Source organism: Callospermophilus lateralis, chromosome 9 (assembly GCF_048772815.1).
Source record: "Callospermophilus lateralis isolate mCalLat2 chromosome 9, mCalLat2.hap1, whole genome shotgun sequence".
In the NCBI taxonomy this organism is placed as follows: domain Eukaryota; kingdom Metazoa; phylum Chordata; class Mammalia; order Rodentia; family Sciuridae; genus Callospermophilus; species Callospermophilus lateralis.
In genome coordinates this window covers 776054-802921 of record NC_135313.1, presented here as the reverse complement: position 1 = coordinate 802921, position 26868 = coordinate 776054, and the positions used below count along the sequence as shown (strand labels likewise).

Genomic DNA, 26868 nt, shown 5'->3' with positions numbered 1-26868 from the left:
GCTGCCGGCTCTTAGCTCCCAGTCACCCTGCCCAGGGACACGGCGTGTCCTGCTCCTTTGGGTCGCCTTGGCACCTGCTGTGAGGGGCAGCTCTGACCATGCAGAACCCTGTGGGCCTCCGCTAGGCTTGCTCTGGGTGCCAGTGGCCTGCGTGGCTGGGACGGTGTCTTTCCCTGACTTCCCTTCTGTCCACTGTGAGACTCTTTGCATCCCCCAGTTTGTCTGGCAGCCGACTGGTTCTCCCAGGGGTATGTTCTCCCAGGGGTTCTGTCTGCAGCTTCTGGGTTTTCCGCCCACTTCCACCTCATGTGCACCCGTGACCACCATGTCCCTTTCTTTCCATCACTTTATGTTGGGCTCTTTTTCCTGCCTGGCTGAGAATTCATCACCGTCCCACAGAAGTGGGCCGGTGGAACCCTGACCCAAAGTGTCCTGTGCTTCAGCACAACCACAGCCCCTCACCTGGTGGCTTCGAGGACACCCTTCACCTTGCAGAAGGGCACCGGCTTTGATCAGATGCCTTCGCTACTCCTAGTAAGATGCTTCCAGTCTTCTCCTTCAGTCTCTAAGTCCATAAGTGAACTTCATAAAATTCATGTAATAATGAATAAAATCAATTGTTTTTTAATGTAAAACACTCCCTGTATTCCTAATAAAACCTCAACTTGGCGATGAGGATAATGGATCCTATTTATAGATGGCTGGATTCAGTTTGATGACCGCTTTCTGAAGGTTCTAGCAGCTTCACCTTAGTGAGACAGCTCACCACTGGCCATTCAAGTGTGTCCCTGTGAGATGTCACCTTCAGGGAGGTGCAGAGCTCACCTGGGAGCATTCATGGATCTCTGGAGTCTTTCTCAAGCATCGAGAAGAGTGCACTGATACTGTCCTGTGATGCAGAGCTTTCTTGGCAGGAAAACTTTAGAATACTCATTCAGTTTCCTTAGTGATTATATAAAAAATTTGGTTCTGTATTTCTGATTAAATCTGGTAAATTTCACTTTTCTAGAAAAAATTTTCTTTTACATAAAGTTGTCAGGATCATTCCAACATCATACTCTCCTTGCAAACTGATAGGTCACCCTGTTGTTGTTTCACGGATGCCATCGGAAGACATGAGTGCCCACATCAAAGACAAAGGACGTCCCTCATCCCAGCACAGGAAGGATGGGCCAGGCTGCCTGGGCTCCCTGGGCTCTCAAGCCCCCGGGAGGACAGGCCAGGAAGATGCCACACACACAGTGTGTTTGCACACCAAACTTGGGAATGCTTCTCTTTTAGAGCAAGCTTCTCGTGGTCCCCCAAAGACCAAGAGACGACAGGACACTTCATCCCTCAAGGTGGATCCTTGTGAACGTGACCCTGTAAAATGACTCGAGGCCCACAGCAGACAGGGCTCTGAATTCTCTCCCCTGCTGCCTGAGCCCCAGGTGGTCTTGCCACACACATTACCAGGAAGGGACTCGTGCAGGATCATGGCTGGCTGTTTCCTTGGGTGGACTCTTGCGTATGTGAAGGCCCTGCTGGGGACTGGTGGTCCCGCTGGCCCCGGGCAGGACACTCTGGCCTCCAGCAGTCCGTGTTGCTGGTGGTCTGCAGCTTCCCTGTGGCGAGCATTCAGCCAGCCTGCCTTCACCCGGAGCAGCGTTCCTCCCTCTCCACTGGACGCACGCCTGGGGGACGGGTTTCCGTGCTCCATCTTCCTGGGCGACTGGCCCCTGCGTTACAATCCTTCTCTTCTCTTGCTGGCTTGGAGCTCTGCCGCCCCGTCCTAGCAGGAGTCTGCACAGGGCTCTGCCCCGGTGCTGCACACGGCACGCCTGGTGTCCTTGCCACTAGTTCTACAGACCCTCTCACAACCCACGGCCCCTGTAGGTTCCCTACATGGCCACTGCCCACTGGGTCAGTCTGTGACTCCCTCTACATCTCTCCCCTGACCCCTGTGGTTGAAGGTCGACCCCACCCCCTCCCCAGTGGGGTCTGTTCTCTCCTTCCTGCGCCGCTTGCTGGCCGCGAGGGACGTCTCTGGGCGGCAGGCCTTGTTTTCTTCCTCTCTTGGGCCCTGGGCTGCGGGAGTCAGCCGCCTGCTCCCGTACCACCTTCCATGGTTTCTGCGGCTTCTCCTTCTCAGGTCCCGTCCGTGTCCCTGGCTGCCTGAGTTCCCAGCACTTGCTTGCATGCTGCGGCTTTGTTCTTATTTTTCTAGAGCGAGTCCTGGGATTGGACAGATGGACTGACACACAGTCAGTTCTGGGAGCTTCTCAGCCATGCCCTCTGACCCTCTCTTCTTCCTGGGGCTTCAGAAGGCGCCCTTGTCTGGCCCTTGAGCTGACTCCTGTGCTGCCTCCGCTACTCGGAATCCTCACCTTCTTGTCTCTGTTCTCGTTTCTGGGTGGTTTCTTCCAAACCATCCTCCACTCCAGTTCACTGGTTTTTCTAACACTGCATCAAATCTGCTTTCAAGTCTGTCCCTTTAGTTCCTAATTTCTATTATTTTGTTTCCTTTTATTATATTCATTTGATTCTTTAAACTATCTTCTTTGGTCATTAACTATTCTGATAGCTGGTTTTCCTCCCTGCTCTCCCCCAGCGTTTCCTTGTGTGAAATGCACATGGCATAACCCGCTGCTGGTGCAGATGCCAGCCCTGCGGTCAGAGCTGCAGTGTGAGCACCGACACAGCTGCCTACAGGGGGCGCCTCTTGCTAAACTGAACCTCCACACTGGCTGCACAAGGACTCCAGGAAGCCATGGGCAGGACCACCTGGGGTGCATGTGGACCTGGCCCTGTGGACAGGGCCCTGGGGACTGGCTGACTGCACTGACCGCATCTCCAGGGCTCACCACCCTGCTACACCTGGGACTCTCTTTCTTCTTAAGGCTGAATAACATCCCGTTCTTTCTCTGTCCATCCTTTTACCAGTGGACGCTGGGGTGGCCTCCAGCTTCTTGCTGTTGTGAATAATGATGCTCTGCACCTGGGCACACAATGCAAATCCTCAAGACCTGGCCTGTGACCTGGCTTTATATGCAGGAGCCAAATGGCCAGGTCCTTCTGTGGTCACCATTACTCATTCTATTCCCCCTTTCCATTTCACCATTACATCTCCACCAGTGCCGCAGTCTGGCTGGGCACAAAATCACGAGCCACTCACAGCTTTGTAGATTCAAACAGCAATTCTTTATTCCCGATCTCACACCGGCCCTCTACAAACACACACGTTCTCTGCCCAAAATACTCTCTGAATCCCGGGAGAACTCAACGGGAACTCAGGCCCTATTCCCAGCAGGAATAATCTTCAACCTGGAACCGCCTTAAACCCGGATCCGCCCTGGTCCTTGAGCAAGGTCACCTTCCACTAAGAAACATGGGGGTACGCTGGCAAGGAAATTGTCATACCTACTTGGCTAATGGCTCCCAGCATCTCCCCCCTTCTGATTAATTAAACAACAAGTAATGTGGCTTAAGGACCGTGCCTGGTAGGTTGTCCAGTTCAACATATGGTTCTTACCCGTCATCGGAAAACTGACCTTTAGGCGTCAGCCTCCTGTCTTAGGTTGATACCACTGCAACTGGATCATACCCGTCACTGACTACCGGTCCAGCATACAGCCATACTTGTGGATAGGTCTATGCACCAGGGGGGGGGGGGTGAGGTTCTTTGCCTCACCTCTGTTGGCCCCCAAATTTGGCCTTGGTGCCAGTGGGGGAGTGAGGTTAATGTGGCTTAAGGACCGTGCCTGGTAGGTTGTCCAATTCAACATATGGTTCTTACCCGTCATCGGAAAACTGACCTTTAGGCGTCAGCCTCCTGTCTTAGGTTGATACCACTGCAATTGGATCAAACCCGTCACTGACTACTGGTCCAGCATATAGCCATTGGCCCCCAAATTTTAGACCATCACTAGCAGAAGGGAGGAGGATACAGAAATGCCACGACACCAAGCCAATTGACGGCTCCTTTGGAAATACTTACTTTGGGAGGAAACGGACTTTGGGAGGAAACGGACATATTGATAGATTCCTCCGCTTTGAACTGCTTGCAGAACTTGTCTGGACTATGTAACTATCGTTTAGTGCAGCGAATTGTGGTAGTGCTGGCATATCTTTGCTGATGGTGTCACCAGTGATGCAATTTTTATTTTTTTGCCAGCAGATATGCCAGCACTACCACAATCAACATGGGGTGCGCTGGCACACAGCAAGGCCTGAGAGCTCCAGTGTCTCACGGCCACTCACGCTCTGTGCCTCACAGCTCCCAGGTGGTCAGGTAGGGTGGTCGGCCATTCACAGGTTTCTTGTAGAGAGGACCTCTCACAGCAGGCCAGGGCCACCAGGGCCAGGGACAGGCTTTCAGCAGATAGTGCTTGGGAAGCTGAGTGGCCACACCGAAAGAATGCCGTCAGATGCCCCTGGCACTGCCACCAACACAGAGTCAAAGTAGATCAAAGGCTAACACTGGAACTCAGGGGAAACCCGGGGGCAGCCACTGGGCAGCGATTTCTTGGGTGTGAAACCAGAGTCATTGGCAATAAAAGAAAACAGGCATAGAGGACTTCCTGGACCTTTGGGACATCAAGAGAGACAGTCAACAGTGTCACAAACCCCCAGCATGGGAGACATCTGCCTGTCATGTCCTGATAGGGGGTTGGTGTCCAGAATACAGAAAGAGCTCTCAGATTCAGCAACTAAACACAAACAACCTGATTCAAAAGTGGGCAAAGGACATCTGTGCAGTGACAGAGATTGAGCCCAGGGACACTACCTCTGAACTGCATCCCCAGCCTCCCCCACCTCTTTCTCACTCAGTCACCCAAGCTGGCCTTGGACCTGTGACCCTCCACCTGGGCCAGCAGGACCCGGCTTGACTGTTTTCTTGATGGGATCTTAAGATTGGCATTTTATTTCTTTGAGCCTTGTTATTGGATAGTAGGAGCCTGACGGTGCCACACCTGGTGTCCCTCTCTGCTGATGCCTTCCTATGTGCTAAATCATCTTTATGTCCTCGGTCGACAATCACTTGTAGGAATGATTGGAGGCCAAGATGACACCCTCTCCCTCCAGAGCATATTTTCGTTTGCTTCTGCCTGGAAGAGGCCACCCGACCCACACCCCGGGACCCACGGGCCTGGAGCCAGGGCCCAGCACCCTGCAGGCTGATCAGGGGCCCTGGCTCCAGCTAGCCCTGAGCTCCCACATGGCCCTCTGCCTCCCTGAGCTGCTCAAGTTGCAGCTGGGCTCTGGGAAGGCCAGCCCCCATGCCTCTCCTGGCCCTGGCTTGGACCCTGGTGCTCTGGGGGACAGAGTGCACCCATCCACCTTCTTGTTGATCTGAACACACACATGCCCTCACTGGAGGGAGCCCCAGCAGCCTTTCTAAAGGCCCAGTTCTGCTCACATTCCTCCCAGCAGCAAAGAATGACAATATGTGACCATAATGACAATATGTGACCTCGTATGCCTTTGCCCAGCCCCCTGTGAGGTCAGAGCTGGTGTCTTAAGCTACTATAATAAAGTGCCTGAGACTGGGAAGCTGATAAACAACAGGAGCATTCTTCTCACAGCCCTGGTTCTTTCGAGTTGATGCCAGAGAGGCCTGCTTCCTGGGGTCTTCCAACTGTGTCCTCAGTGGAGGCCACCCTTTGGCCTTTATAAGGTCACTGATCCCTTTCCTCAGAGCTCCGCCCTCATGATCCCCTCCCTCCAGATGGCCCCACCCCCCATACATCATCTTGGAGGTGAGGCTGGGTCTGGGGGCTGAGCCGTGTGAGCTCAGTCTCATAGGTAAGAAGACCAGAGCCAGCGGGTAGCTGACCTCTCAGGGACCCAGAGTCGGGCCTGAATTCTGCCTGTCTGGATGCAGAGCCTCTGCTCAGCCTCTCTGCTCTGAAGCCTCCGGGGGCTCCCCACCTCCATCCTCCGCCGGCTGTGCTGGCCCTGGCCCGGACCCCACCCTTCCCGATGGCCCAAGAAGCCCTTGAAGCCGCAGAGGCTGCTGGGCAGGCCAAGAGCAGCAGGCCCTGCCGGGAGGGACTCCACAGAGGGCCTCAGGCACTCGGCTCAGGTCAGAACCTGGCCCCAGCACCTGCTCGCCTGGGCGGGGTGCAGCCAGACCCTGCGGCCCCATCTGGGGTCCTCCTGGGGATGCGCTGAGGCTGGGTCACCCTCCCAAGACGCCTGATCAGGAGGGAGGAGGCACCATGCCGCAGCTTCCCGCTTTCCCTCTCCAGGTGAACAACAACGGCATCATCTCCTTCCTCAGGGAGGTCTCCCAGTTCACCCCCGTGGCCTTCCCGATCGCCAAGGACCGCTGCGTGGTGGCGGCCTTCTGGGCAGATGTGGACAACAGGCGTTCAGGTGACGTCTACTACCGGGAGGCCACAGACCCAGCCACGCTGCACAGAGCCACGGCGGACATCAGACGCTACTTCCCTGAGCTCTCAGACTTCTCTGCCACCTGGGTCTTTGTCGCCACATGGTACCGAGTGACCTTCTTTGGAGGCAGCTCCTCTTCTCCTGTGAGTCCAGGCCTTGGTCCTGAGAAGGGAGGGTATCTAGCTAGGACCCTCCCCAAGGCAGGCCAGGTGCAGTCCCTCATCCACACCCAAGAGGGGCACGGGGCTCAGGAATCCCAGTCCCCGCAGCAAAGAGTAGATCAACTTCCTTGGCTGAGGTCATGGGCCCCTGGAGGGGGTGGAGCCCTCTCCTCCCATACCTCCTGGAAGCTGCACACTTGCAGCAGATGTGCTAGTGACTCTGTCAGGTGAGCAGGAGTCAGGAGGACTTCCATTTGGAATGCCCAGCACTCAGGGACTCTGCAGGAGCCATTCCATTTCTGTTCCCTGCCCTTGGCACTGCCAGCCAGCCAGTATGCTAACAGGAATTCCTGGTGAGAATAGGTGGGTGGACGCTCCCTTATGAGGACAGTGTTTATTGAGCACCTACTATGTCAAGGCCTGTGTTGGATATTGGGCCACAACTGCCCAGATAGATGCTAATTCCCCAGAAAGAGGTACCGAGGGGCACAAGTCCCGAGCTATCTGTTCACCACTCAACAAACACTTTTTAGGGCACCTGCTAAGCAGCAGGCAGTGTCTTGGGCACTGGGGACACAGCCCTGGACAAAGCAGACAGGAGTGATGCAGACCATTCAGCATACTCCAGTGGAGGTGACAGGAACAGCATGTCCCGGGCATCAGGCACCAGAAGTGCTTGGAGGCATAGGTGGCACTTGGCAGTACTTCCCGTGCTGCCAGGAGCAGGCTCATCAACACAAAGTGGACGTCACGGTTCTTGCATCTCCTCGTAGCTTGTGGAAACACTGAGGTCGGCCAGCTCCCACAGCCCCGCTGTTGGCCCTGATGGTGGCTGTCACATCTTGGTTAGGTTCACTTTCCCAAAGCGTAGTGCCCATTCCCCTGTTTGCTCACACTACAGTGCCCACCGCGGCTCCCATGGTCTCCATGGCTGCCAGCCAGCCCAGGGCCCTGCTGTACCTCAAATTGTCTCTCCGGGACTTGGACAAAATCCATGTGCTACAAGGCTGTGGGGTGGCACCATGTGGCCCCAAGTGGCCCCTGGCATGGTGGTGTCCTGGAGACCCATGGCCTGCAGACCTGCAGCACCCCCCGAGAGTCCCCCCCACACCTCGCGGTGCCAGTGCCTGACCCCAGCCACGTGCTGTGTCATTGTCCCTCCTTGGCAACCAAGCAGGCCACAGAGGTGCTTCTGAGGGACTTGGGTGTCTTTGCTCTCTGGGGTGGTCTGGCCAGCTGCTGCTGCTGGTGTCCTCCGCTGTGGAGGGACGCTCTGGGGCTTTCCCTGTGATCCGTGATGCTGCCCTGCAGTGAGGACATCCATGTCGACTACCTCGGTCTCAAGGGCTCCTTCCCTTCGCCATTTGACACTCAGTTTGATCTTACAACACTTTTTTCTATTAAGAAGTTTTTTCCCCAATATATAAGTCTCCCTGTTGGTCCCTGCTGTTAACAAACGTCATACTTGAAGGTCCTTCTCCTCAGAGGTGTGGACACATGGGCCTCTTTCCTTCTAGGATTTCCATGGCTGTGTTTCAGAGCCACGCTGGTTGGGATTGATCGGGTGCTGGGTAAAAGCAGGCTCGGAGTCCCTTCTCTCTCAGGACGCCTCCCCGTGTGACCCAGGTCGTTTCTTGAACTGTCCCAATTCCCCACCCAACGTAAAATGACATCTCTCACGTGGACACTGCCCACCACAGAACACAGATCGTCAACCCTGAGGGTTCAGAACTGCTTTTCTCAGTTCCCCTGCGTCATCCCCTCTTTTCACACAGAGGTTTCATGGACTTGGCCGAGGGAGCACTGAGCCACTGCAGAGCCCAGTCCTCGTGGGTGGGCCCAGTCTGCTTCGTGTCCTAGGCGGCCCCCACCCAGTGCACGTCACTCACGGCCCACGCAGCAAGGCGGGGTGCTGTGCACTGGGCCCTCACACTCCTGCCTGGCTGACTGTCCCCCTGTGGGGCGGACACTGAGTAGGCCCAGAGCAGGGCCTCACTGCAGCCCCTGCCCAGCCCTCTCTCCTACACAGGTCAACACGTTCCAGACGGTGCTGGTCACCGACGGCAAGTCCTCCTTCACCATCTTCAACTACGAGTCCATCTCATGGACCACAGGCACTCATGCCAGCAGTGGGGGCAACTCTGCTGGCCTGGGGGGCATCGCAGCCCAGGTAGGTCACGGTGGGGCTGGTACTGGGTATCAAGGGCCCCTATTCCTCCTGCTGGGACTGTCATAACCTGAAGGAGCAAGGCTGGGTCACTGTAGGCAGATCTGCCCACCATCCTGCGGAAGCCAGAGCGAGCAGGTCACAGGGACAAGGCACAACAGGTGGCCTCAAGGAGGCCTCTCACTGCCCAGAACTACAGAAATCCTCAGGCACCAAGGCACCATTGTCCCCTGATCCTCCTTACAGTGAATCTTGATTGACAGATACAAAAGTGACCGGAAGCCCCTACCCTCAGTGTGGCCTCCACTCATCTTCTGGACCCTCTCCAGCCCCCAGGCCCTCCGGGAGGCCCAGAAGCCCAGGGGTGAGGCTGGAGGCACGGGTCAGGGAACAGGGCCAGGGCTCCTGTCTGCTGAGGCGAGGCTGGTTGGCCCCAGGGCCTGGCTAGGACTTGACATATGCAGAGTCCCAGGAACACGGCCATCTGCCCACCGTCTTTGACCTGGCCACCCAGGGAAGGGCCGAGGAAAGGTAAGGAGACCTGTCTCCCTCCTGCCCCACCCCAGGCAGGCTTCAATGCGGGTGATGGGCGGCGCTACTTCAACATCCCTGGCTCGCGCACCGCGGACATCGCAGAGGTGGAGACCACCACCAACGTGGGTGTGCCCGGGCGCTGGGCGTTCAGAATCGATGATGCCCAGGTGCGCGTGGGGGGCTGCGGCCATACAAGTAAGAGGCTCAGGGCGGGGGGGCTGAGGAACGGGGGCCTACGGGAGGGGCTGGGTGGGGTGCTGACCCAGGGCAGGGGGACCACGTGAGGACTACGTGAGGCCCATCCTCCTGGAAGCACATGAACTGGGCAGGTCCTGGGGCTCCACCCTGAGCCGGTTTCCCCAGGGGCTTATGGGCTCCTGATGTAGGCTGGGACCACAGGAGTGGACCACACTTAGGGGCTGGTGTGGTGACCAGCCTGTGCCTGGTACAGACTGGGTGGTCCCCAGGTCCCTCCAGCTGACTGTGCAGGCTGATGGGGCTTGTCCCTCTTGCACGAGCAGACGGCCCTGGGACAGTGTGGACCCTGGGACCCCCAGTGCTGCTGCGTGCAGCCTCGGGAGACAAGACGTCATGTGACTGCCCAGGCGTGTGGGGGAGCTGCTCCTCACAAGCCAAGCTGGTGCCACAGAGAGGCCTCTACTGGGGCCTCCCCTCCCACCTCTGGGCCCGAGGCCACCCTGAGCTGCCTCCCCTCCCTCCACTGGGCCCGAGCCCACCCCAAGCTGGGTGCCTCTCCCTAGCGCCATTCCAGAGAGCCAGTACAATGCTGGGGACCCGCCAGACCAGCTGCAGGTGCAGGCACACACACCATGACCAAGAGGGAGGAGCGCCAGGCATCTACTGGCCGGGGAGACACTCCTGGGTGCCCACCTCTGGGGAGAGGCCTGCGAGCCACAGGCTGCCCACAAAGCAGACTACAAGTAGGCCCCAGTTCGAGTCTGAGCTCAGGGAGTAGGCACTCTGTGGGCATGGCGTCCAGGAGCCATACCCCACCCCCAAGCTGGGGAGCCACAGACAGGTGTCTCAGATCAGAGCCTTTCCAGGCTCCACCACGCATCTGGCACGGGCAGTGAGGGTGCACATAGGTGCAGACACCCACTCCAGGCTCCACCACGCATCTGGCACGGGCAGTGAGGGTGCACATAGGTGCAGACACCCACTCCAGGCTCCACCACGCATCTGGCACGGGCAGTGAGGGTGCACATAGGTGCAGACACCCACTCCAGGCTCCACCACGCATCTGGCACGGGCAGTGAGGGTGCACATAGGTGCAGACACCCACTCCAGGCTCCACCACGCATCTGGCACGGGCAGTGAGGGTGCACATAGGTGCAGACACCCACTCCAGGCTCCACCACGCATCTGGCACGGGCAGTGAGGGTGCACATAGGTGCAGACACCCACTCCAGGCTCTACCACACATCTGGCACGGGCAGTGAGGGTGCACATAGGTGCAGACACCCACTCCAGGCTCCACCACGCATCTGGCACGGGCAGTGAGGGTGCACATAGGTGCAGACACCCACTCCAGGCTCCACCACGCATCTGGCACGGGCAGTGAGGGTGCACATAGGTGCAGACACCCACTCCAGGCTCCACCACGCATCTGGCACGGGCAGTTGAGGGTGCACATAGGTGCAGACACCCACTCCCAACCACTGCTTTGGGTGGGTCAGTGGGTCAGGTGGCCTGCCATTGGCCAAGGTAGGGGGTTGGGTTGAGGAGAAGGTGCAGGTGGGGTCCTGTGGGCAGGCCAGGCCTGGAGCTGTGAGGTATGAGCCTGGGGAAAGGGGCCCTCAGAAGAGGGTCCTGCCCGTCCTTGGGGGCCCTCCTGCCCACTGTCCAGGATCTCTGGATGAACAGTTAGAGGGGCCTCCAGGTCCCCGATACCCCTGCGGGCAGGGACACTGCAGTGCTCCGAGCCAGCCTTGCAGCAGCATGCATACTGTCCAGCTCCAGGGTCAGCTCTGAGGACTCCATGAACGTGGCTCATCAGCAGGGGGGTCAGTGTGTGCTGAGAGGCAGTGCACCCACATCTGGAAGTCGGATTCTGAGAAAGCAGGGCCCACAGGCAGCACCATTCAGCAGGTGGCCAAGCATAGGGAGGCTGGGTGGGCAGCACAGGGTCCTTCCAGGAGTCTCCTTGGGACCCTCTTAGCAACAGGAATCCAAGTCCTCGGGATGCTGTTGTCACCTGCTGATTTGTGCTTATCAGCCACAGGTTCCAACAGCCTTGCTTCTCCTGGGCTAGTGTCTCGGGAGCGGGGTTGGTGGCTGTCTGCTACGGCAGGTCGGGGTGGAGGTCTTGGGCCCTCCCTGGTGGCAGCCACGCTAGGAGAAGCAGGGCTCTGACGGCTGACTGCCGGCCTCTCCTTCGACACGCAAGGAGACCAAGAGGGGCGCCTGGCCTCGGAACTGCCCGTGGCAGAGCTGGGGGAGATTCGAGGCACAAGCAGGGGCTGTGGGTGTGATTCTGGGGGTGCGCCTTCACCAAAGGCAGAGTCAAAGCTGGGGGCACTAACTGCCAGCCGGAGCTCCAGCAGGCAGCACCCCTCAGTCACACAGGGCTCCCTGCAGACCAGGACCTGGGCAGTGAAAGCATGGGTGTGCTGCTGCCCATGGTCACCAGGTGACCTTGGGGACCCAGGGAGGGGAGGAGGACATAGTGTATATGAGCAGCTCTCTGGCCCAAGTCCTAGGGGCTGACAGGAGACTCGGCTCCTTCCTATGCCCACAGCCTCTGTGTGCCTGGCCCTGCGCCCCTGCCTCAATGGCGGCAAGTGCATCGATGACTGTGTCACCGGCAACCCCTCGTACACGTGCTCCTGCCTCGCAGGCTTCACAGGGCGGAGGTGCCACCTGGGTGAGTCACGGCCCGGGGAACAGGGTGCTCAATGAGGGGACCGGCCCACTGGTGGCCCTGGCTCAGGAGTGCTGCTGGTACAGGCAGTGACCCTGAAGGCCGAGTTAGGGTTTCTGTCCCTCTGTTGTGGGGATGGCTGAGGGACAAATGCTGTGGCTCTGTGGCAGTGAAGATGGTAGGCGGCTACTGCTGCTGTCCCTGGAGACCTTCTCTGAGTCAAGCTCAGTCTGGCCATTTATCCCCCACCCCAACCCAAGGCTGTGGTGGCTCCTCCCAGCCCTACGTCCTCCACTGAAGCCCAGCCTGCCCGTTTCAGATGTGAACGAGTGTGCTTCACACCCGTGTCAGAATGGCGGGACCTGCACCAATGGTGTCAACAGCTTCAGTTGTGACTGCGCAGCTGGCTTCAGGGGACCCACCTGTGAGTCGGGTAAGGAGAACCTGCCAGCAGGCCCCATGACCTTGCTGCTGCAGGAGAGCTGGACCCGTGGTTAGAGAGGCTGAGGTCTGGGCCCTGGAGGGGCTCAGCCCCAGTTGTAGGCCACCCGAGAGGTATCGGCGGTGGGGAGGCACTAGACAGAAGTCCTGCCTGTGGGTGAACAAGAGGAGTGACCCCAAGAGACACGGCCTCCAGGCCCTGATGCTGGAGTAGGAATGAGGCCCTGCTGGGCTGGTGTCTGGGTCAGCGCCCAGGCCCACGTCAAGGCCAGACCATCAGCAGAGCCCAGATGAGGCCCACCGAGATAGCGCGATGGGAAGACAGGGCTCCTGGGGCTCCTGGGCCAGCTCTAGGGTGAGGAGGCCCAGCCGTGTGCTCAGGGAGCACAGACCCCCAGCCCGGCCTCCACCTGCCCATGCCTCCTGAGCCAGCAGGCCCAAGGATACCCCTTCTCCCACCCCAGGGTCTCAGAGCCGGGCACGGGCTGGGTCCTTCTCCTCTCCACTCCTGCTTCCAGACCACTGGGGGCTGGCCCTTTGCCTCAGAGCCTGGCTCTTTGAGGCTGTTCCTGGACGATTCAGCCTCAGATAATTGTACTTTGACCAGCACCTTAGTTGGGGCCCCTTGGGTTCCCCTCGCCCTTGACCTCTTGACAGAGAAAGACGGGTCCCCCTCCTGGCCCGAGCCTCACTGTGGGGTGGTGCTTGGAGAGCTACACAAGGGAGCCCCTTAAAGCCAAAGCATGGTGACCCCCTGCCCTCGGGCTCAGCCTGCTGCCCTGACACAATGCGAGAGTCATTCATAGAACACATGGTGGTTAGCCCAGTGTCCGGATCGCAGCCACCTCAGCACCGCAGGCCACAGAAACCATCTCTGCTGGTGTAGCAAGTTCAGGGAGGGGCTCAGCGGGTGTCCTGGGTCTTTGCCGATCAGTAGCACAGCCAGGCACCCAACATGCCGTCCTCTCCTCCTTCATGCAGCCCTATCCCCATGTGACAGCACAGAGTGTCAAAATGGCGGCCAGTGCCAGGCGGAGAGTGGTTCTGCAGTGTGTGTGTGCCAGGCCGGGTACACAGGGGCCACCTGCGAGACGGGTGAGCAGTGACTCTCTGGGCAGAAGGGCCAGGGGAAGTGGGTGGTGCTGGGAGAGTTTCCCCTCCCAGCCAGATGCTGGGCCCGGGGTGTCAACCTGGGCTCAGCCAACCTCCCACCTCTGCTGCCCCCAGATGTGGACGAGTGTGGCTCTGACCCCTGCCTAAATGGAGGGTCATGTGTCAACCTGGTGGGGAACTACACCTGCGTGTGTGTGGAGCCCTTCGAGGGACCTCGCTGCGAGACAGGTAGCTGGCCACATGCCCGGGTCCTGCCTCACTGTCCAGCTCAACCCCACATCTGCCTCTGGCTTGGGGAGGTCCCTGCCCTCTCCCCACTTCCCATCCCCTCCTGAGCTGGGGCCTGCAGAGCAGGGAGCAAGCTGTGTGAGGCTGGGTGAGGGTCTTCTCTTGCTCAGGGAAAGGTCTGGGCCTCGATTTCCTCTGCAAAATGCAAGAACAGACCTCCTCTTCCAGCTCAGTGTCATGGCTTTTTAACATCTTCCTGACCCAGAATCCTCCTTGTGCAAAGGAAAGAGCCGGGGAGTTTAGAAAGGAGGCCGACCTTCAGTGCCTGCAGGGGACCTTTTGCCATTTCCTGTTGTTTTAAACGTGGGTCGTGACAGTAGACCAAGGAAGAGGCCAACTAGAGATTTTGAAGCAACATAAAAAAATAAGAACCCAAAGCCTTCAGTGTCTGAGCACTGCTCTGACCCCAAGGCCCACCCATGGGGCAGACATCCTGGAGGGGCAGGGGCTGCTGTGCCCTGGGTGCTGAGACAGACTCTTCAAATTCATTTTTGGCTTTAAAAAATAAGAAGGAAGTTAATTTAACCATGAGAAAGACACAGATGGACACTGCCTTCCATCCTTCTCCATGTCCATGGTCACCCAGGCAGAGCGTCCCCAGGGGGCAGGCTGGAGTGCAGAGGGTGGGGCGGGAGGCACCTGGCCTGCTGGCTGCCTTCACACTGGGGCTGCAGTCCACTCCTCAGGTGGTTCACTAAAGAACCATACGGTTCACTAAACTCGTGTCAAAAAGCAGGTAAGTGGTTTCCAAAGATTTTTACAAATAAATCATGTTTGACACAGCATAATAATGCAAATGGAAGTGAATGATAAAAACAGCAGGACAGGCAGAGTGCCTGGTGTACACCTAGAGCCCCAGCTGCTTGGAGGCTAAGGTGGGAGGATCACATGAGCCCAGTAGTTTGAGGCCAGGGCAACAAAGGAGACCCCATCCCAACACATACAAAAGCCCCAGAACTGACACTTGTACCACTGATGTAAGTTCGCTAGCTACGTACAAAGTGCAAGCCCTGACAGTCTAACCAGAGTTCATGGGAACTGACCAATGAACTTGAGACTACAGAGTGGCTGCTCTCATGCTAACTGCTCTAGAAATTCCCCTCTCACTGTCGACAATCAGAAAGCCAAGCAAAGCCTGCAAGTGCCTGACTTCAGCCACTGGACAACACAGCCTAGGGCTGCCATCCCTGAGAGGAAGGCAGTGGAGAGGGGAGCCCTGCAATCACCCCAGACGCTGTCGGAGCACCCAGGCTGCTCTGCAGGGAGGGGTCCAGGGTCAGGAGCCCTCTGAGTTGAGGAGCAAGATTCAGGTTTGAAGGCTCAAACAGAGGTTGGGGGCTAAGACCAGAACAGATGGAGCTATGGGTGGGGGGATGGGACGTGAGATCAGGAAGGGCCTGGAGTCTTTGCTTCCGTGTGATCTGGGTGGGGGGAATCCACAAAGCTAGAACAGAACACCAGAAAGCGACTCCCATCTCCAACAGGGCTCGGAAAGTCGCCCACACCTGCCAGAGCGGAGGGCAGTCTCCACACCAGGGCCCCAGGGTGGAGAGAGCCTCAGGGGAGCCCTTCAGCTATGGAGAAGGCTGTGCTGAGGTGAGGACTGAGCTGATGGCCCCACGGCCTCAGAAGGAAGTCCAAAAGAATCAAGCGGATCCCAGGTCCTGACCACACGCAGGAACATCCTACACTCCCCAAACAGCATAAGAGGCCTACGCAGGGCCCAGAACCCAAGCTACCCAGTCAGAGATGTCAGGCAAGCAGAGAAGTCAGACGTGACCTATATCCAGGAGAAAAACAGATCAGCAGAAACAGGCCACAGAGACAGGAGCATCATCATGAATACTTAGACACTCACATGAGAATGCTGCATATTCTCAAGACAGTTGAGCGAGGAAAAGGGAATACTGAGAAGTACAAAATATTTTTAAAAGAAACTGTAGTGAGTACACTGGATTGTGACAGCAGGTGAGATGTGCAGAGGGAGGTCCAACGAACGAGAAGGAGGGAGAGGAACAGAAACAACTCAGTAAGTGTCCAGAGAGCAGGACTGGAAGCACAGGTGATCTGTGGCCCACAGGACAACCCCAAGAGGTCTGGAGTCCACGGGAGAGGAAGAGGCGGGAAGAGGGAGTCCCATAAACAGTACAGAAGAAATGACAGCCAAGTGCCTTCCAAAGTTGATGAAAACTAATCCCAAGTGCTCAAGAAGAGCAAGAAAACCACACAAAGATACCCCGTGAGCACTGCTGGGCCCAGCACAAGGAACGTGTCTCAGCAGCAGCAAAGGGACAGGTGGTCACATCCAGAGAACCTGAGTGACAGCAGGCTCGCCAGAAGCTGCACTCACCAGCACACACGAGTGACATCATTTCAGTGCTGAAAGAAAAGACTATCGGCAGAGCAGAACTATCTTTCAGAAATCAAGGAGAAATGAAGACTTTTTTACATGAACAGATGCCAAGAGCATTCATTGGCCTATCTGTGTTGTAAAAATGTCAAATGCTTCAGATGAAAGGAAAATGATCCCAGGAAAAACTATGGGTTCACACGAAGTACAGAATGTTAGAAACTACCAGTCTTTAGGTAAAGGACTTTCTTACTTCAAAAGCTCTTTAAAGATAATTTAAAAATAAGCAATTTTTATTCTAAAGGTGAGGTGGTATCCTGATGTGGTGTTGCACACCTATAATCCCAGTGACTACAGAGGCTAAGGCAGGAGGGTTGCAAGTTCAAGGCTAGCCTGAGTGACATAGCAAGACCCTGTCTCAAAATAAAAATAAAAATGGGTGGGATGTAACTAGTGGTGAAGCACTCCTGGGTTCAATACCCAGTACAAAAAGAAAGTTTGAAAAATGAAGTAGTGATATATCATGGTGTTTATAGTATAGGTAGGGATAAACTGTCATACAAGGTGGTGCAGACTTTCTGTAAGGACCAGATAAATACTTTTGGCCTTGAAAACAATATCGTCTCTGTCACAGCTACTCAGCTCTGCCATTGTGATAGGAAATCAGCCATAGATAAGACACAAATGTATGGCATAGATGGGTGCCAAAAAAATCTTTAATTTTTAAAATGAGTGGCAGGCGAGATTTGGTCTGTGGACCATAGTTTATCAACCTGGCATAAAAGACAGGAAGAAATGGAAGTATAATATTATAAAAGCCTCATGTTATATAAAGTGGCATAATATTACTTAAAGGTAAAGGCAAAAGATAAGTTTTAAGTAAAAGATAAACATTGTAATATCTAGAGCAACAAGTGAAAAAACAAGATAAACTAAAACCAGTTGTGGGAGTAGAATGGTAGATGCTTAATCAATCCAGAGGTAGGAAAAAAGTAACAAAGGAGCATCAGGACACACAGATTCATACAAGACGACAGGTTCAATCTAGTCACATCTGTAGTTCAGTAAGATGCAAACCAAAGGCACCAGTTAGAGACGAGGTTGTCAGTGAATCAAAACCAAAACCCATCAAGACACTGTTTAAAGAAAGCCAAACCAAGCGTGACAGTGAGGATCATCTCAGAGTGATGGACGGGTCTCTGGTCCTGAGTGCGATAGAGTAAGCCCACTCTATCCTGTCTCTCCCACTGAATGCAGCCGTAAACCCTGGACAGAATGCATGGAGTAGCTATCTGAGGACTCGGGGAAGTAAATAGTAGCAGGTGGACTGGGGAAGGAGACCAAGCCAAGAAGTGCCACCGAGCCAGTGGTGAGTTCACTTTTTTCCCCTCTCTGGTATCCCCTCAGTTTGGACTCAAAGTCACTCTGAAACCAAAAGTGAGCAACATGTCCACAACATGGGCAAAGGAGAGCCCAGTAATCCCTGTGCCCAGGCTCCAGAAGCAGGGCCCACAGAGGCCCACTGTGGGGACCTCACAGTGTGAGCAGGGAACCTTCCTCACCAACTGGAGGTGCTACAGTTGCAAAGGGTATAGCCAACCCCTGTTATTGTCCTTCTCTGCCCCCACCACGAGCACAGTCACAGGAGCAGATGGTAGGGAGGGCAACTGAAAGCTCAGCTTTCTAGCCACAGGACCAAGAAGAGTAACCCAGAGAGCTCATGGAGACTGAGCAGAGGTTGCACCTGGGTTCAGCAACTTCAGGAAGCTATTTATGAACCCTTGGGCTCCTCCAGGTTAGGCATGTGTGATCTGATCCAAAGTTTAAAGACAATACCTTTTATAATAGTTCCCTAAAGATAAAAATTTAGATGTAAATCTTACAAAATGCACAGAATTTGTATGATTAAGCCTATGAAATAATGATGAAAGAAGCCAAAGGAAGTCTAAGTGAATGGTTGGACACCCCTTGTTCATGGATGAGAAGAGTCAACATGGTAAAGTAAAGATGTCAGTTTTCCCCACATTGATTAATTAATAGGATTCCAACCAAAATCTCAGCAGGATTTTTTTTGTAGATATAGACAAGATTGTCCTAAAATTTATATGGAAATTTATATGAATAGCCAAAACAATTTTGAAAAAGAAGAATAAATATTGAGGATCTGCACTACCAGGTGTTAAGACTAACTATAAACCTACATTGAAGACAACCACGTGTTACTGGCAAATGGGTCAATGGGACAGAAGAGAGAATTCAAAATCAGATTCACACAAATATGGTCCATTAACTTTTGAAAAATATCTAAAAGCAATTCAGTGGATAAAGGATGACCCTTCCAAGAAATGGGATTGAAATTTTACTTATGCAAAAAAAAAAAAAACCTCAAACCTCACACCTTATACAAATATTAACTCAAAATGGAGCATAAACCTAAATGGAAAATGTAGAACTATAACATTTTTAAAAGAAAATGTGAAAAAAAATATTGGTAACCTGGCCTCAGCAAAAGCATTATCTATATCAGAAAAAAAATAGATAAATTAGACTTCTTTGCCCAAATTAAAAGCTTTTGCACTGTGAAAGACATAGTTAAAAGAATGAAAAGACAAAAATACAGACGGGGAGAAAATATTTGGAAAACTCGCCTCTGATAAAGGACTTGATGTGGGAAAGCAACCAACTGTGGGAAAAGAACTCAATCATAAAATGGACAAGAGACTTGAGACGCACAACCACAGGAGCACACAGGTGGAGGGCGGGTGGAGGGTGTTCTCGCCATTATCAGTAGCCACGAGGGAGACGCTAGCCCAGGGTACAGTGAGACACCCCCCTACACTGACTGCAGTGTCCAGTGTGGACACAGAGCAATGGACTCGCACACATTTGGGATGACTACAAAATGGTTCTGCCACTCTAAAAGCAATGTGGCAGTTTTTATATGTTAAACATACACCTGTAATGTGGCCCAGCATCCTATTCCTAGGTATTCACCCTACAGAAATGAAAACTGAAAAAATCTACACAGTGTTTTAATCATGTCTGTTTATGTTCACCAGAAATCTAAAACTCAAGTCTCCTCCATCGGGTGAGTGGACAGATAAACTGTGGTGACCACGGAAAACACCCCTCAATCTCAAAGGGAACTCACCCTTACACACTCACTGAGATGACCTCAGCAGCACTCTAGGGAAGGAAGCCCGTCACAAGAGATTCCTGCATGGTGTGACTCAGCCTTGGTCACTGTGACAGACACCTGAGAGAAGCCACCTAAAGGAGGCCATGTTTGAAGGGTTCATTGTTTCAGAGGGCACCGTCTGTACCTTTGGGCCTTGGTGAGGCAGGACTTCATGGCGGAAGCACATGGTGGAGGGGCTGCTCACCTAACGGCAGCCAGGAAGCACGGAAAAGGACAAGATAGACTAGGGCCCCAGGATCCCCTTCAAGGACACACCCTAATGACATCCCTAAAGTTCCTACTGCCTCCAGGAGTGCCGTCAGCTGGGGACAGGCCTCCAACACACGGGCTTGCAGGGCCACATGAGATCTCTGCCACATTCCATTCACCTGGCATTCTCCAAGAGGCAACACTGCGGTGATGGGCAGCTGTGGTGGCCAGGAGCTCAGAGGATCAGGAGTCCGAACCTCTGAAGAAACAGAACACGGAAGTCTCTGGAATGATGGGATGTTCTGTATCCTGGTTGTGGTGGGGTTCCACAAATCTATACAGTGTTAAAATTCATAGCAGTTACACCAAAAATGCCAATTTTGCTGTATATTAATTTATAAAGATGAATTTTAAATGTACCTAAAAAATTGATCAAATGCTAATCAAGAGGAGGTTGTAGTAGCTATATTAATATCAGATAGCTTGAATTTTAGTTGTAGGAGTAAAAAGAGGGAACCTTTTATAATGGTAAAAGGATCAATTCATCAAGACAACCTAAGTATACTTGCACCTGTTAGCCCTACTAATGTGTATCAAAATACATGACACAAAACCTGACAAACTGCAAGAAGAAGCAGATCCATGATTACAGGTGATTCCAGTAATTCACAGAACACATGAAAAATCAACATGGCTACGGAAGACTTGGACTTGGCCTAACAGGTGTTCCAAGAGTACACACATTCTTTGCAAGAATTCATGGAGCATCCCCATGATAGGCCACTGCTGGCCATAACATGAGGCTCAGTAAAAAGTATTATGTTTTCTGGCCAGAACAAAGCTAAACTAAGAATCAATAGAAAGACACCTGGAAAATCCCAATAATCTTACCAAGGGGAATGTTTGACCAGGAGTGCCTAGGGGCCCTGGCTTTGGGCTGGCTTCCCAGAGCTGCATGTACAGGTATTAAAATTTATAGCAGGAAATGCACTTCCAGGAATCCAGGAAGGAGCCGGCAGGTGCTGAGCTACAGGGGGCAGAGCAGCCATAAATCAGTTTCCAGAAAATAAGCCTCTGGCTTAAAGTCCCACCTGACACTGAGAACAGAGGTGCAAACCCAGCCAGAACGTGGCTCTTCTCCTCCTGGGGGGTGCCTGCATTCTCCCCACTCCTAAGTGGCCAACTGTGACCACGGCCTTTCTTGCAGGAAGCCACTCAGTGCCTGATGCCTGCCTCTCTGCCCCCTGCCAGAATGGGGGCACCTGTGTGGATGCGGACCAGGGCTACGTGTGCGAGTGCCCGGAAGGCTTCATGGGCCTGGACTGCACGGAGAGTGCGTGGGATTATACCCCAGGGCTGGGGCAGGAGGACCCAAGTTCTGCCTGTGGGTAGCAAAAGCAGGGAGGGACCTTCCATAGGGTGTGCATGCAGGAAGCTCCCGAGAGAAGGTGTGTGAGGACGTGTGTATACACACAGGGGTTGTGGGGGGGTGGCCAGGCAGGGCAGGTGGGAGAGCCCATCTTCTGTGCCCCTACAATAGGACTCTCTCCCTCCCTGTGGCAGGAATCCCCAGTGACTGTGAGTGCCGCAACGGAGGCAGGTGCCTGGGTACCAACACCACCTTCTGCCAGTGCCCCCCAGGGTTCTTTGGACTCCTGTGTGAATTTGGTAGGTGTCGGGCTGGAGGCGGGAGCAGTCATCCTGCTCTGTCGAGCATCCCTACCAGCAGAGTCCCCCATAACCCTCACTGCCACCCTGTGCGGGAGAGGCGAGTGGCTGCAGAAGTGCTCCACCCTGGTCTCCCTAGCAGGGTCACTGGGTCTTGGGCAGCCCCACCCTTGTCGAGGACCTGAGGTCCCCAGGAATACAGGCCCACATGGGAGCACCCTCTTCCTCTCTGCAGAAGTCACAGCCACACCCTGCAACATGAACACCCAGTGCCCAGACGGAGGCTACTGCATGGAGTACGGTGGGAGCTACCTGTGTGTCTGCCACACCGGCCACAATGTCACCCACGGTTAGTGGCTCCAGAAGGGCCTGCGGGGGTCCTGGCCAAAGAGGAGGGGCGGGGTGTCCTGCAGGAAAAGGCAGCACCACGCGGGCAGGGCCAGTGCTGCTGTCTGTCCAGCAGCCCTGCAGGTGGAGGGGCCTCTGGCAAGAGCTTTTCCTGCAGGGTGGGCAGGGAGCTCCTGGGCGCGGAGGGAGAAAGACTTTGACCCGGACACAGGCGACACGTGTGGATTCCCTAGCCCACCCCACCCCCGCAAATCTGTTGAAACGCTTAGTGCATACATAATCAGGGTATTTGCACTTACTGCTGTTTACGTGCTAGTGTAAAGATGCTTAACCTCGGGACATAATTCTGCATATATCGAGTTTGCCAGCAGTGATGATGAGACATCTGTGTGTCACAGCTCAGTGCTGCCCCGTGAAGAGCCAGGGTGAATTATGCTAAAACCAAGAATGAGGAATTCCAGGGAGGAGCCTTTGGGTCCACAGAATATCTTCAGTGGCCTTGGCTCCAGTCAGGATTCCTAGGCGACCCTGGCAGCACCTGCTCTAGGACCGGCCTCTGCGTGCCCTCCCCCCACAGCCCTGCCATCGCCCTGCGACTCAGACCCTTGCTTCAATGGAGGTTCCTGTGACTCCCACGACGACTCCTACACGTGCGAGTGCCCGCGCGGATTCCACGGCCGGCACTGCGAGAAAGGTGCCCCGGGAGGGCGGGGCCTGCGGGTCGCTGCGGGCGGGGCCTGCGGGGACGCTGCGGGGTCAGCACCCTGGAGAGCGCCTGTGCGCAGGCCAGCGGTCCCATTTCCATGCATCTTTGGGTTTTCCCTGGGACCCCTCTGGGACCCCCCTTGCGATGGTGCTCTGTCGTACTTATCCGGAACAGCGCCTCATTATTTTGACTGTCTTTTTGGTCATTTGTTCTGATCTGCATCCCTCAGAACGGGCTTTACTTTCTTTCTGCTCAGCATTTTTCCAAATAGATCATTGTATGGAGTTTTTTTAAAAAAGTATTTCATCAGAAGTTTGTTAATCCTTATTACATGTGGAGAATGTAGACATTTTACAGCCTTCATCTCCCAGCATCTCAGGCATCCCTTGGCCAGAGTCCAGTGTGGTCAGGCCTTTTATCCCAGCTCAGGCCTGGGCTTCTCTGGAGAGCCAGTACCCTATCTGATCCACCTAGGAGCTTCCCAGACACCTCTGCTGCTCTTCACCTGTCCCTGACAGTGGCCCCTGAGACCCCTCTGACCTCTCCCACTCCTGCAGCAAGAAAGGGGGCTCACAGAGAAGGGGCCCCTGCTGGGTTCTTTGCCAGACCTGCTTTCCTCCTCCATGAGCTCCTGGAACCACGCCCCGTCCTGGGCCCTGCCCAGAACTCATCTGCACTCTCCTCCGCAGCCTACCTCCCGTCAGGGTTGGAGGCCACAGCTCCCAGAGCACGTCCCGCCCCTCTCTGGGCCCGGTTCCCAGTACCCAGTGTCCCTGCACCATTGTCCCTGCACCCACCTGAGGAACTGCGTAGGCTCCCTTCAGAGGCCCTACTCCTGAGAGCAGAGGAAGCCACAAGGGGGACCAGGGAGGATTCAGGAGTCTGCTTTCAGAGGTGGGACATGCAGCTGGGAGGCCTCCCAGGTGTAGAGTGGGGGGGAGGAGGAGTGGACTCTGAGGGAGAGGAAGGCCCCCTGGTGCTGTGCCTTCCTGGCAGGACAGCAAGAAATCCAAGGACTCAACTCACTAGGCCCTGTCAAGATGGGAGGACAGACGGACAGGTCTGATTTGGCAACTGCCATCCAAATCACACCTTTAAATATTGGCTACCTCAAGCACAGGCCTCACAACCTATACCTCAGGAGCCAAGGAAGCCCTGGACTCAGACCACTGCTACGGATGGTGATGTCACCTCAGTCACAACTCAGCCCCCGCCCCTGCTTCAGATGCCAAACAGGACGGAGGGAGCATCACGTGCTGTGGTGTGGGGCCTGCTGTCCACCAAAGAGCCCACCTGAGGCTCAGTAGGGGTCTACAGACTGCAAGCCCTGCCCCGTGTATGTCCTGGCTAACTTGGCCTCAGCCGAGACGCCGGCCTGGCCGGCCAGGGCAGAAGGCACAAGCAGTGGCTGCCCTGTGCTCACCATCGTCTCTGTCCTTCCACACAGCCCGGCCACACCTGTGCAGCTCAGGACCCTGTCGGAATGGGGGCACGTGCAAGGAGTCAGGTGGCGAATACCACTGCAGCTGCCCCTACCGCTTCACCGGGAGGCACTGTGAGATCGGTGCGGCCCCAGCATGGAGTGGGGTGGCTGGCAAGCCCTGAACTGGGGCCCAATCAGTTAGAATCAGCATGGGAAGAGTGGGAGGGAGCCAGACTTCCACCTGAGACCCCTAGTCCCCATCCCAGCCACCTGAGTGTCTCTCTCAGGAATACCATCGTGAAGGCTTCCAGCCCTAGGATGTTAGGGAATTGGGTGGGGGTGAAGGGAAGCATCTAGCCATGACACCTGACCCTGCTGGGTGCCTTCTGCTTTCAGGGAAACCAGACTCCTGCGCCTCCGGCCCCTGTCACAACGGTGGTACCTGCTTCCACTACATTGGCAAATACAAGTGTGACTGTCCCCCAGGCTTCTCCGGGCGGCACTGTGAGATAGGTAGGGTTGGGAACAGCAGGGGAACTCTCCTATGGATATAGGCCCAGTGGGCAGGGCTGGCCTGGGTCCTACAGGAATAGCAGGTGGATCTGGGTTCAGGAGGTAGGACACCCCCACGCATCTGAGAGCCCTTCGGGAGACTTGGTGATGGGAACCCTCCTGCTCTCTTTCAGCCCCCTCCCCCTGCTTCCGGAGCCCATGTGTAAATGGAGGCACCTGTGAGGATCTAGGCATGGATTTCTCCTGTCACTGCCAAGCAGGGTATACAGGACACCGGTGCCAGGCAGGTGAGCAATCCAGGGGATTGGGCTGGGGGCCATGCCAAGGGTGGGACCGGGCAGAGACGGGAAGGAAAAGAGGAAGGAAACCTCAGAAACTGCCAGTGCCCAAAAGTCCAGCACCTTGCTCCAGAAGGGTGCGAGCTGGGCCTCCTCAGACCCTGGGGCCCAGCAGAGGAATGGCAGCTCTGGACAGGCTGCTGTGCTCTCGTTCCTGCAGAGGTGGACTGTGGCCGCCCACAAGAGGTGAAGCATGCCACCATGCGCTTCAATGGAACTCGCCTGGGCTCGGTGGCTTTGTACACATGTGACCATGGCTACAGCCTGAGTGCCCCCAGCCACACCAGCATCTGCTTGCCACAAGGTGTCTGGAGCCAGCTTCCCCAGTGCTTAGGTGATTTCGTGGGCCCTCAGGGGCAGGGTGGACGGGACACCCCCCCACCAGCCAGCTTCCTCCTGTGGAGGGACACAGATCCTTGGCCCAGCCCCACCTTCCCTGTCTCCTCTCTGTGCATTGAGGATGTGGATCCTGTCAACTTTACTCGGGAACATCCTCACTAAGGGCTTCCCTATCCTCAGAGTAGCTCAGAACAGAGGGTCAATCACCTAAGGCCCACTCTGCAGATGAAGCCGCCAAGGCCAAGACGTGGCCAAGCGCAGGGTCCTAAGGAGGCAGACCCAGGCTAGGACCTGCCTCGTACTCCCACCCACCCAGACCTGTGGTGTCAGAGATGTGTTTGCACAACATCCCCCCCCCAGCCCCCACAACATGCAGGGCACGGCAGAGGGCTGCCCCAGAGAGCACTGCCTCTGGTCCTGCTGAGTCTACTCCGGAGCTTAGGGTGCATACCTGGAGGTGGGCGGCCTCCAGACGCCGGGGCTCTGACACAATGGCACGAGTGTTGCACCAAGCCAAGGCATCCAGGCTCTTCCTCCGAAAAGCTGTGTGATGTTTACATGGTTTTCATAAATCAAGGATTTCTAAGCAACAAGCCTAGGGCTGGTGGTGACATCATCCAGACAGGAATGGGGCACATAAGCCCATTAATATCTCCCAAATGTCCCCAAAGCCCAACCCACCCTGTGCAGCCCTACCCAGGTGAAGAGCTCTGTGGACTGCCTGGGTCACAACCATCTGTCCTCTACTCCTGACCTCCCAAGGCTCATGCCTGACTGTCAAGAGACCTTTCCAGTGCTGCTTCTCCCCAGCTTGTTGCCAAATGAGAGGCCAGTGTCCTCAAGAGAACAGGAGCTCACCAGAAAGACCCCGAGGCCCCCGAGAAGCACAGCCACTCCAGAGTAGGAAAGGAGGTCCAGACAGCATGCCCCGAGGGTGGAGGGCACAGAAAGCAGACTAACAGCACAAAAGAGCAAGTACACTCTAGATCGTGCCTGCTTCATGTTGTACAGTACAAACACAGGATCCAAGTCCTGCTGGAGAGAGGCCTGAGTGCTTACAGCCACTGCACTACAAATAGTACAAGTGACGCACAAGCGTCAACTTGGCGTTGCCCATACAAAACAGGATCAATAGTTTTTAAGGAGAAAGTATAAATAAAAGGATTTAAGACTACAATAGTTGAAATGAACATAATTTAGTAGTGGACATAGATGAAGAATAAGTTGAAGACAGTTGGAAGAAGAGGGAAAGACTGTGCATCAAAAGGAGGGTGAAGCACAGTGCCCACCCTGGATAAAGGGACCCAAGAAGAAGAGAGCTGTAATGTGTAGAGAAATATAGATATACAGAGAAGATAAATACAAGAGAGAAAACTCCTAGTAGCTGTGAGTTAAATTCCCAGGATTACAGAAGAAGGATGGGTTGGAAGGACTCATGGCGCATCCCACAGGAGGAAAGGGAGCCCAGCCACATCACAGGGAAATGCAAAGGTGCCAAGGGACAATGAGAACATCGGCACATCTGGAGAGAAGAGCAGGTTACAGAGGAAAAAGAACCAACAGCAGCATCAGAAGTAAGGCCACAGGAGGTGGTTTAAACCCCAAGGAGACACATTGATCATATGGACACTGGCATCCTGGTGTGACTTGGAAGAAACACCGCCAAGCCTAGGATCATGTCTGCTAACCTGTCCAAGATCTGGGGTGCAAGCAGTTTGGGCAAGCCCTTCGCAGGTGAGAAAGACTGCAGGTGTGTCTCTCCCCACCATGGGCAGGTGCCTTGGGGAGCAGAGCAGTCAGGCCAGCACTCGATACTGTGGGCAAGCACGGTGGAG

At 55.1% G+C, this 26868-nt stretch overlaps 1 protein-coding gene across 12 annotated transcripts in view; it reads left to right on the top strand.

The window, feature by feature from the left end:
• Positions 1-26868, top strand: part of Sned1 (sushi, nidogen and EGF like domains 1) — a 70502-nt gene that overhangs the window by 10855 nt on the left and 32779 nt on the right. For all 12 annotated transcript variants that reach the window (XR_013092356.1, XM_076866749.1, XM_076866748.1 and 9 more), the window contains exons 2-16: positions 6231-6518; positions 8566-8706; positions 9270-9432; positions 11996-12121; positions 12438-12551; positions 13541-13654; positions 13787-13900; positions 20906-21031; positions 21262-21366; positions 21602-21715; positions 22292-22408; positions 23868-23984; positions 24240-24356; positions 24530-24643; positions 24855-25028. Coding sequence is in view for 11 of the 12 variants with exons in the window: in XM_076866749.1 (XP_076722864.1) it covers positions 6231-6518; positions 8566-8706; positions 9270-9432; positions 11996-12121; positions 12438-12551; positions 13541-13654; positions 13787-13900; positions 20906-21031; positions 21262-21366; positions 21602-21715; positions 22292-22408; positions 23868-23984; positions 24240-24356; positions 24530-24643; positions 24855-25028 (2044 nt within the window). In the remaining variant the exon portion in view is untranslated. The remainder of the gene's footprint in view (positions 1-6230; positions 6519-8565; positions 8707-9269; positions 9433-11995; positions 12122-12437; positions 12552-13540; positions 13655-13786; positions 13901-20905; positions 21032-21261; positions 21367-21601; positions 21716-22291; positions 22409-23867; positions 23985-24239; positions 24357-24529; positions 24644-24854; positions 25029-26868) is intronic.